The sequence below is a fragment of the Hipposideros armiger genome, unplaced genomic scaffold (genome assembly GCF_001890085.2).
Source record: "Hipposideros armiger isolate ML-2016 unplaced genomic scaffold, ASM189008v1 scaffold_186, whole genome shotgun sequence".
Taxonomy (NCBI): Eukaryota; Metazoa; Chordata; class Mammalia; order Chiroptera; family Hipposideridae; genus Hipposideros; species Hipposideros armiger.
The window spans coordinates 3,023,192-3,033,832 of record NW_017731536.1 but is presented as its reverse complement, the minus strand read 5'-3'; the positions used below and the strand labels follow the sequence as shown (position 1 = coordinate 3,033,832).

Sequence of the window (10,641 nt, the reverse complement as noted above, 5' to 3'; positions counted from 1 at the left end):
CTCTAAGGAATAAAAATTAATTCCTGAGGAACAGATGGCAATATCCAATTTCACTTTTTATAAATAGTAATTGGATTTTCAACTGGGCCCACGGGCACCCTGAATAAAGATAGTATTTCCCAGTTTCCCATGTGACTCTATGATTTCTGCCCAAAACAATGTGGGCAACTTCTCAGTCATGGTCTTAGAGGGGACATGTGCCCCCTTTCTTTTTCCACTTTCCCACAGCTGGCTGGAAGGGGACCTAATGGGGGACACTTTGGACTGTAGGGATGAGGGGAACATCCTATGAATGACACAGCAAAAAAACTAAGAGCCTAGACTCTCCTGACTTTACGGAATAGAACCTCAGTACTAGCTGGGAGTTAAAACAATAGAGAAATCAACTTCTGTCTGGTTTACGTCACTGTTATCTAGGTCCCATGCTACCAAACCCATACCCTCACTAATGTTCCCCAATGTCCAGCCACTAACAACTACCTTCAGGTGTTGCTACTGCAACTCAAATAATTGTTCTTCTTGTTCTTTAGTGAAAGGAGTTGTTGTCCACTTCCTACCAATAAGTAGTATCCAATAGAGACTATATCTCATATTAAAGTAACTTTTTGTCAAATCCTAGACTTGGGCAGCCATAAGTCTCTCAAATTTCAAGAAATGAGTTGCCAGACCACTAAGAATTTTGTAGATTTTTAAAATTATTTTTAATATTAAAATTTTTTAACCTTGAAATTGGTTAATCTTAAAGTAAAAACTAGCCATATATTGTTTTGTATAGTATATACACTTGAGAAATAAATAATGTTCTAAGTAGCATTACAAAAAGCATCATATACAAATAAGTATTCAAGCTAAATGTATAAATACAGGACCCACTGAGGACTTGATTCCCAAGGCTCCCGTTGCTAAAATGGAAGTAACTAGGATACAAGCTCCACTTTGGCTAGAACGCAATCACAGAAGCAACAGGAGAAGCACACAACTGGATTGAGAAAATACCTTGACTTAAGACTTGACTGCTTATGTCTTCTGAAGTTTGGCATTGAACAATGATACAACTTTGGCACAATACAGATTAAAACAGTCTCCTTTCAAAATCTCAGTACAAAGAAAATCGCTCTTCCCCTCTACCTGACATCATATCTCCTTCCAAATAAATCTCATCCATAAAAAGCCCAACCCCTTGGCACAGTTGTTCTTCCGGTTATATATTAATAAAAGGGCTTAGGGTTTTATGGCTAGCTCTGAAAAAAATTCCTTGTTTGTCACATCTAGGGCAAGTTGGTGAGAAACGGCTGTAGAAGTCTTAATGAAGTTACAGAGATGAACATACCATGTACTTTGCCTCCAGGAAATCGGGGTCATTACCTGGCTCCATCGCCAACTTGGTATATGATTCTAGGCATGTGGCTGAACCTCACTGAGCCTCAGTTTTGTAAAATAGAGACAATAATAGCTGGCCAGCTCACCTCCTATTGTGAGTCTCTAATTAGGTGACACACATGTAAATCTTTTGGAAAGTAAAAAAAAAAAAAAAGAGCTTCTCAGATATCACGTGTATATTAATTCAAATGAAGATTTGGAGGCTTTTCCAAGAAGTTCAACACAGAAAAGGGGCTAGTATTAGAACAAGGTGTTCCAAGGAGGGAAAAACACTGTGTTAAATCTTAGCACCAGCTGTTTGACAAGTGCTGGTTCTGTATAAACAGATGTGTATAACATAGGTAATACCTTCTACTTCAATGACAGAGGAGACTTTGCTCCAGAGCAATCATATCTATCAACTGGCCACCATTCTGATCCCCAGCACATATGATACTCTGCTGGTGATCAAATATGTCACTCTTAGGGGAAATGCACATCATAACCAAGAAGAAATAGGTAGAAACCACTGAAAGCCTCAGGATCCCCAACTCTTACATCCTGTAGCCCTCCCCTAATGCCCGTTGTGCCTTCATCACATGTATATTCATGGATCATATAAACTGGAAGGGAGTCTACAAATTCCAACCCATTAAGTTTACGTGCTTAATATACATTTGTCCAATAAAAAAAATGAGCAATACAAAAATAAGAAACCCAATGATGTGTGCTTTAGAGAGCGAGTTTAGGAGCAGGACAGAATGTTGAAAAAGTAACTGATATTGATTAATGCAGCCCATTGAACCCCGACAGCAAGGGCCTCAGTACCACCCAGATTTCCTCTCCCCTCTCTGGGTGAACAAAGTCACAGGTCTGCCATCCTGACATGAGTCAACTCCCAGTGGGAAGATCTCCCACTATGACTCAAGACAGGCCAGGCAGCAGACAGCCTTCCATACAGAGCCACTTCCCAGAGCCAGTGTTCCGTGTCAGGCAAAGCACAGGCTCATCCAGTCACTTAGAAACCAGCCTGGTGTACAAAAGAGGCCTAGGCATTCAGTCGTTTGCACACAGAGCTGGCATTAGAGCTATGCTAGGGAAGCGGCAGGGACAGCAGGAACAGCAGTGCACAGTCCCCTCTGATAAGAAGTCCTAATTGTCACAGGAAGCAAGGTCCTGGGCCCAGCAAGCAGGCTCTTTCCCATGCTTCAGGGTCAAGGCCAAGAGGGGTCCTTCCATCAGATGGGTCCTCAGCAGTAACTTTTCTCCATGTTCTTGGAAGACGGAGCAGGGGGCCTTGCTTGCAGCCTCAGGGAAGCTCCACATTTGACCTGAAAGGAATCAGGTGAGAGTGGCATTCATTAGCTGGCTTAGCGTACATACCAGCCTGTATTGACACGCACCCTGCATTGAGGGTGTGCCTGCCCATTCACCTCACAGCTAAGCCTTCTTACATTCCTACCACACTTTTTTCCTTGCTTCCCTTCCAGAGCAAATGGAAAAGTTCCTGCCTGAGAGCTTCCTCCTCCTTCTCTTCACCAAGCCACAGATTCACACTGAGAAAGACCACACTGGAACCCTTTCTAGGTTCTTAGTTCCATACATCTCAATGCTGGCATTTATATACTTAGCACAATACTCACCCGCAACACACACACACATATACATAAGAAACACACACACACACACACAATTGTGGGGAGAACTGCTTCTCAAAAAGGGGGAGAATTGCCTGGATCAAGAAACGCAAGAAGGACTGTAGACAGAGCAGCTGGGTTGGCAGACGGTTAATCACAGGGGACCCCAGCATGGGCACAGCTGCTTGATAATTGATACCCAGATAGAGGTGAGGTGATTTATCTGAGTGAGTAGAACCTCCACGCTCAAGAAAGAGCACAGGTTTTAGAGTAAACCAATCTGTTTCAAAAATCACTCTGCCATCACCAGCTGGGGGATCTGGAAAGAAAACCCCCTAAGCCTCAGGTTCCCCAGCGGTACACAGGGTTACCAACACCAGTGCATGGTGTTGATGGTAAAAGTAAATGATGATAACATATGGAAAGTACTGAATGTAGGCTGGGCATATGCTACATGCTCACTGCATGGCAGCAGTATTGTTATCTAGGACCTTGGTGGAGGCAAGAAGTGGGGGCCAGTGGGAGGCTGTTCTCCCTCCTCAGCAGGTGTTTGGGCTCAGGGTGTGTGTGACGGATCCCCCTTTTTGATGTGCTCACTGCCTCATACCATGAGATATCAGCCTTCCTCAATTCTGAAATAATGGGACTCTAGCATGGGGCACTAGGACACTGACGCAAGATGATCCCTTTGTCTGATTCAGCACTACACACACGCACAAGCATCCCTGCTTCTCAAAAAGGAGGAGAATTGCTCACCAATATCCCCACACCAACCTGGGTTCCTGAAAACCTGACAAAGGGGACTATACCTTGTGCTTCTCCGTTATCTCATACCCAACTCCTCACTCCAGCTGGATACCCAAAAGGAAGCTAGGAACACTGGAACTTCCCACAGCCCCAGTCACTCGGAGACATTCAGTCTAAGATGGGCATGGGCACCAACCCCAGAGACATAGTTACTGAAAGACCTCATTCCACCAGGACCATGAGTGTGACCCCGATGGGGTGAGACAGAACAAAAGGCAAAGGGACAGTAACACCCTCGGACATTCTATATGTTCCACTGACATGCCTATCTCCTTCCAGCAGAAGGTCAGCTTCATAAAGGAAGGGATTTTTATCTGTCTTGTTCACTGCTATGTCCCAAGTGCCCAGACCCATGTCCACACATGCTAGGTGACCCATCAACACGTGCTGCATGAATATATGAGAAAATCCTGGTTACCTGGTTTCATTTTTCATTCTCCAGCCATCCAGGCACTTGTGAAACCAGAGCTCTTGGTCTGGGGATATGCTGGTGTGTTCAGGGTCTTCTGCACAAAAAGTAAATCTAGGAGGAAAAAGAAACCACCAAAGTAGCCACAACTCTAGAGGGGAAAGTACATTAGCCAGATGACGTTTCTGGATCCAAGGTAGACAGACCAAGGAGAAAAGAGACGTTTTCATCATGCCACACCCTGACTCAGGAACCTTCAGAACTCCCCATTGCAACTATAGGCACTCTAAACCATGTCCCACTTTGACATCTCCCATGATTCGGTTCATGCTGTCTTTAATCACAAGTCTTCCACCTCCTTCCCTCTGTCCAACCAAAAAAGACTGTCTGCCTTTCAAGGCCTGGCCTCTCTGAAGCCTCTCTGACTGACCAAGTCCTAGACCTCTCAATTTGATAGCAAAGCATATTAATCCTTATATGTATAAGTGCTGCTTTTGCTACTGTCATTACTTCTTATGGCATGGAATTAATAATGAATGTTTCATCTTATTTTAACACATTATACACTGCCTTGAATTGCTTGTGGATTGCTGTGTCGACAGTAAGCTCCTCAGATGGAGGAACTCCAGTATTCGGTGTTTATAAATATCCATCAACAAGCGTAGCTGGATCTCAGCCGCGAGTTAAAATCAAAGATTCAGGAAATGGACAACCAAGATCACAGAAACAATCAGTAGTCTAATAACCATTTCAACTATAACTTACAGCCAAATCATGGCTACCCCAGCCTTGATGGTATGTGGTTAGCATGACCCCATGACCAATACATGTGTGGGACAGCTGACCCTGAGGCTGACCTAAAGGACACAAGCCATAATCAGAACACCTTGAAGAATCTTTCCCAAGAAGTCCAAATGGTACATACACATATAAAAAGGTGACCAGCTTTATCACAATCAGGGAAAAAAAAATTAAAACAACAGTAGGGGACCAATTCACACCCAAAGGAAAGACAAGAATGTCCCACTGAATGTAGGTGAGGAGGAAGGGAAGGGAAAACTGTTACTCTGTGGCTAAAATTGAAAATTGGTCCAAATACTTCTGAGAGGGAATACCTAGTCAAGTTGAAGAAGACATATACCCAGTGATTCCAAGCCCCAAAGAAGCCCTCATACACATGCACAAGGAAAATGTCCATGTCAGCACTACTTATGACTACAAAAAGGTAGCAACCATTTAAATGTTCAGTAGAACAATGTTGAAATTACTGCTTGTACGATGATGGTTTACACACAGGAGTTAAATGTGAATAGACTCAATCTATACCTATTGGATAAATTTCATAAAGAATGTTGAATGAAAGAAAAAGTAACTTGTTAAGGGATATGTCCGTTCATGTAAACTTCAGAAACATCCAAAACAATTGTATATGCTGGTATGGATACACACAGAAATACGAAAGGTATAAAAATCATGAAGAAGCGAAAGACACTAACATTAGTTAATGTTGCAAGATTTCATACGTTTGGTTTGAAAGGGGAGAATCGGACAGGGGGCAGGCACAAAGGGGCTTCAACGCTCATCTGTAATGTGTTACTTTTTTTAACTCTTCTATCTGAAACCAAGATGGACAACAAACTTACATTTGTAAAAGCTTCAGTGGTTCATTATATTTGAAATATTTCATAAAAATGATCATCTTTCTGCTACCACCCCCCTAAGCACAGGTTGCACTTAGGAAAAAGACACACGGTTATTTATAATAGATCACAGCCTTGGTGCTAACAGCTCCCTCCAGCTGGCACCCCCTCCTCCAGTTCACAATTTCTAGACCAGAATCAGACAAGGAAGTTAAACCTCTACTCCCCCACCCCCACCCCCCACCCCCCACAGCTAAGCTATGCCAGAGGTGATGGATGGAAACAGAACACATGAAGAACTGTAATGGAGAAAATGCCAGATGAGGTACAAAGGGCTTGAAGGCTGCTTCCTACCACCCCAAGGCTGGCAGTAAGCTCCCAGAGGTCTGCTGAAGGATTTGACCACGGAAGCCCCCTCTCTTGACAAAGATCTTCCAGGCTTCCTTGGCTCCTACTTAGAAAGAAGGCTGCTCAGGGAGCCAAGGCACGCTGTAAGGGCCTGACAGATAAAAGCTGGGGTTTTTTCATGCTAGGCTTGGGGTTAGCAGACACGGGGAAACTGCCAGCTGGCATGGCACAGCAGATTCTCTGTTACTTGACGTCAGGACCCCACCCCATGTCCTTGACTCAGAGCTTCCAAAGCAGAGACCTAATGCTCTGAAAATAGTAGGCTAGGAAAACCAGGTCCTCCCACAGACCTCATCCTGGGGGCTCTGCGGACCTGATACTCTGGTTTGCTCGGCCCAGGAGCAAATAAAGACGTTTGGTTGCGTGGACCCCAGAGCAAGGCAGCACCCCGAAAGAGCCCTGTCTAGGAGCAGGGGCAGCCTCCCTTCCTCGGGGGCCAACATGAGGCTTGGCAAACAGAACAAAGGCTGGAATCCAGCCCCCACTTGCCCACCCCTCTCAGCCGAGGGCCTGTGATCAGGGCACAAACTGCACAACAGTTAACAGAGGACTGGATCTAGAATCCACATTTCCTTGCAAAAGTGCTTGAGGGTTTGCCCACGTGCTCTCGATATAAAAGGATTGAAAGTGCTTGCTTAGCAAAGGAAAGAACACTGCAGAGGCATGCACCCTCTGCTCACCACTCACGAGGGGCCGCAAAGGGTCACTAGGCACTTACTTCCGCTGGGTTTCTCCAGACTTGATCCGGATGCGCCTGATATTTAGTTCCTGCTCAGACTTGCGGGGTTGAGACAGGTAGCTGCGAAACTCCCTCCACAGGTCGTACCAGGGCCGAACTGCTCCCTTCCAGGTGAGTTTGATCTTCAAAAGGTCTCCCAAGTCCTCCTCAGTATAGACCAGGAAGGTGTTGGTGGCATTCAGCCTGATCTGCTCCACTCTACAAAGGGAGAGAAAAGCTGGTCTCACTTTCCTGCCACCTGGAAAACTGCCACACTGTGTGGGGTGAAGCAGTGACAGCACCTGCCCCCACAGACTGGAGAGAAACAAGCGAGAGGTCCCTCCTCCATGCCCTCCACACCCCACAAGCAGGACCAAGGTGGAAGCTTAGCTGTGCTCCATGCTGACATAAAAATAACTTTTCCTACAGCACCCCAGCTTCTTATCAAAGCCCTTCCTGAACACACTCCCCTTCCCATTTAAACTACTTCGTGGGGGCCCAAGACAAGAAAGAACAGAATGAGAAAGCACAGAGAAGTCACATCCCCACTTGACAGTATCCTCTTCCTCTCATCCCACAGGCAACTCCTAGGCACCCTCTCATTTGGCAATTGGTGAGCCTACCTCACCCCATTTGTGTGCGTACAAACCTGGTCTTCCAACTAAACCCTGAGCCCTGAGAGTATTTTGATGATGTTGTTTTGCAATCCCAGCATTACTCAGCATGACGCTTTGTACCTTAAGCATGCTCAACAAATATATAGATTGCTTGAGTGCCCTTCCCACAGGTAATTAGAAATGGTTCAGGGATGACGTCTATGATGTTCCAAATTTCCTAAAACCTCAGGTATCAGGTCTTGTCTAAAATGAAACAGCACTGGGCTGGCCAAGTGGCTCAGTTGGTTAAGAACTCGCTCAAGAGTGCAAGCTCTGAGCAACAGAGTCGCCAGTTCGATTCCCAGCCCAAGCTGAGCTGCCGCTGAGCTGCCGACAGGTGGCAGGATGGCTCAGCTAAAAAAACAAAAATTAAAAATTAAAATAAATAAAATAAAATGCAACAGCACTTTCTGCACAGCGGATCCAACAGCATGTCACGTTGCTGATTCACCCTGGGAGCTTCCCTCCCAGAAATGTTTTGGATCAAGGGCTTGGTGGAGAGCATACAAAGGGACAGAGGACTGTAGAGGCCACTGGAACCACCCAGTTCCTCCCCCAGGCACTCAGACTACACGTTCCTGCACCTATGTGCATGCTTCTGCGCTCTCTCACTCTGACACCCACTTGGTCTCTGTCCTGACCCCAGCAAAGGGAACTTGTCACTTACATTTCCAAAGGCAGAGCCTGGGAGTCTGAACTGGTGCCATAAAGGGTAACAAAAAAGGTGGGCTCGATTTCTTCTATGTCCTTGTAGGTGAAAACATGGATTTTCATCTGATAATGATACACTGCAGAAATAGCAGAAGAAAGACATTTGTGAGCCTTGCTTGTCATCCCAGGGCACCCTGACCCAAACTAAGTCACCCAGCACATTTGAGTTTTTATAGACTGTCATCCTTTTGGTCCAGCCCAGCCTTCAGGTTCTCTCTGGACTCGTTCTGTCCAATGGCATAAGAAGTGACTGAGGTATAAAAGAAGGAGCTCTGAACTTGCGGTTCAGGAGACCTTTTGGGGATTCTGGCCCAGCTACTTTTCGGCTGTGTAGCCTTGAATTAAGGACCAAAGCTCTTTAAGCCTCAATTTCCTCATGTAAAACAACACCCAGGATACCCAAAAAACCTTATGGTTTTATAATATGTTATAAAAAAGCAAGATATCATTTTGAACCCCTGTTGGTCCTACCGCAGATTTGTTGTGATGATCAAATGAGAAAACAAATAGGTAACAGCTTTGAAAAGTTAAATGTAAGAGAGATTTAAGATACTGGTACTGTGATCATGGAGTACTATGATTTCTATCACAAAAGGAGTCCCCGCCATTTGTTTCTAAAGATTAACTTTCCTAGGGCATGCTCAGTGTAATCTGATTTGCCGTGATTTGAGTTAACTCCGCCGGCCATATCTCTTGGGCTGGGGTGAGCCCTGTTCCATAGCATGGTATTTAGAAGGAGGGTAAAGAGGGAAGTCCTGCTCCAGGGCACTGCGGACACTGACGGTTACCTCTGAAAGGCATGCCTGCACGGGTTTTTAAGTACATCTTGCTGTTCCTCTTGTTCCTCATTTTCTTGGTGTTGTAGCCAATGCTATTACAACGGTTCTTCCGGCAGCTGAGACAGATCCCCTTCTTGAAGCGGTTGGAGTCAGTGCACTGGAACGCAAAGCTTGGCTTGTCCTCATTCATCAGGGAGTCAACAAACAGGTGCACGGCCCGCTCGTGCGCACATTTCACCCCCTCTGCGATGGCTGAGGGAGGAGGAGACAGAACACTCAGGAGGAGCTGCTTCTCAGTGATTGGCCCGCTCAATCAGTAAAGTACGGTGCATCTCATCAGTAATAACTACTTTTATTGTTGCTGTAAGTGTTCTTGTTTGTGTGATTCTTAATGCATGCCCAGGGATGTGCTAGGCTCCCATTAAGATGTAGAAGAACTGAAGGCTATTTCTGTCACCTAACTGCTTGCTCTCCAGGTGAGATGACAGCACTAACACACACAAAGCAATAAAGAGCCAGAGAACACATATAATAGGCACTAAATAGGGTGATGAAGACCATTGGTGCAGTAGGTGTCGCTAAGTCCTGTTAAGGTTGTACAGTCACAAAGTGCTGGAAATGAATCAGATGCTAAACATCCTCTAGTCCGGGGCTCAGCAAACTACAGCTTACAGGCTGGCCACCTGTTTTTGTAAATAAAGTTTTATTGGAACACAGACACACTCATTTGTTTATGGATTATCTATGGCTGCTTTAATGCTACAACAGCAGAGTGGAGTGGTTGAAAGAGAGATTTTATGGCCTGCAAGCTCTGAAATACTTACTAGCTGATCCTTTAAGAAAATGTTTGCCAACCCCACTGTAGTCTAATCCTTTCAATTATAGATTATGACCCAAAGGCCCATGAAGATGAAGCAATTTTCTCAGGCTCACACAGTTGGTTGTCAAGTTAGGAATATAATTTGGATTCTTCTGGCTCATAGTACATCACTACTGCTTGTAACCAGAGGGTAAAGCCAATAGTTCAAGTAAATCCTGGGACCTTAAGAAAAACTTGGCAAGGCCACCCCTACCCCTTCCTCAATAACACCACCAGCTTTAGGAAATGCCGTCCTCCCATCCCCTGAGGCAGGGCTGAATTCCCCTTGCATGGACCTCCGAGCCCTTGAGGGGCTACTTGGATATTACCACATTGGGAGCGGGCAACAGTCTTAAGACTAAAGGACAGACTAGGACACCCAAGGGCACAGCATCAGAGTAGAGAGAGCCAACTGGGTCCATGACTTAGAAATGCTACCAGGATCCAAGACAGTGAGTGAATGAGAAACCTCAAAAGGGTTAGGTCACTGGGGCCACACCTCCATTTCAGCAGCAAATTCAGTTCAGCCCAAGTCTGCTGGGAAGAGGCTCAGGTATTCAGAAGATAAATTGTAAGTGAATGGAGAAAGCATCTTGGTTTTACTTCTTTAAAATGTTGTCCAGGGCCGGCCGAGTGGCGCGATGGTTAAGAACTCGCT

The 10,641-nt window shown here is 45.4% G+C and overlaps 1 protein-coding gene across 2 annotated transcripts in view; it reads right to left on the bottom strand.

Annotated features, from left to right (window-relative positions):
• Nucleotides 1-683: 683 nt before the first annotated feature.
• LIPG (lipase G, endothelial type) overlaps nucleotides 684-10,641 on the bottom strand; it is a 23,508-nt gene continuing 13,550 nt past the window's right edge. Inside the window, exons 6-10 of one of the 2 annotated variants that reach the window (XM_019652702.1) lie at nucleotides 9,134-9,376; nucleotides 8,302-8,422; nucleotides 6,979-7,197; nucleotides 4,222-4,326; nucleotides 684-2,690 (exon numbers count right to left, since the gene is read on the bottom strand). In XM_019652702.1, the coding sequence (XP_019508247.1) occupies nucleotides 2,669-2,690; nucleotides 4,222-4,326; nucleotides 6,979-7,197; nucleotides 8,302-8,422; nucleotides 9,134-9,376 (710 nt within the window). In that variant the 3' untranslated portion in view covers nucleotides 684-2,668. The remainder of the gene's footprint in view (nucleotides 2,691-4,221; nucleotides 4,327-6,978; nucleotides 7,198-8,301; nucleotides 8,423-9,133; nucleotides 9,377-10,641) is intronic. The other variant, XM_019652703.1, reaches the window with a different exon arrangement.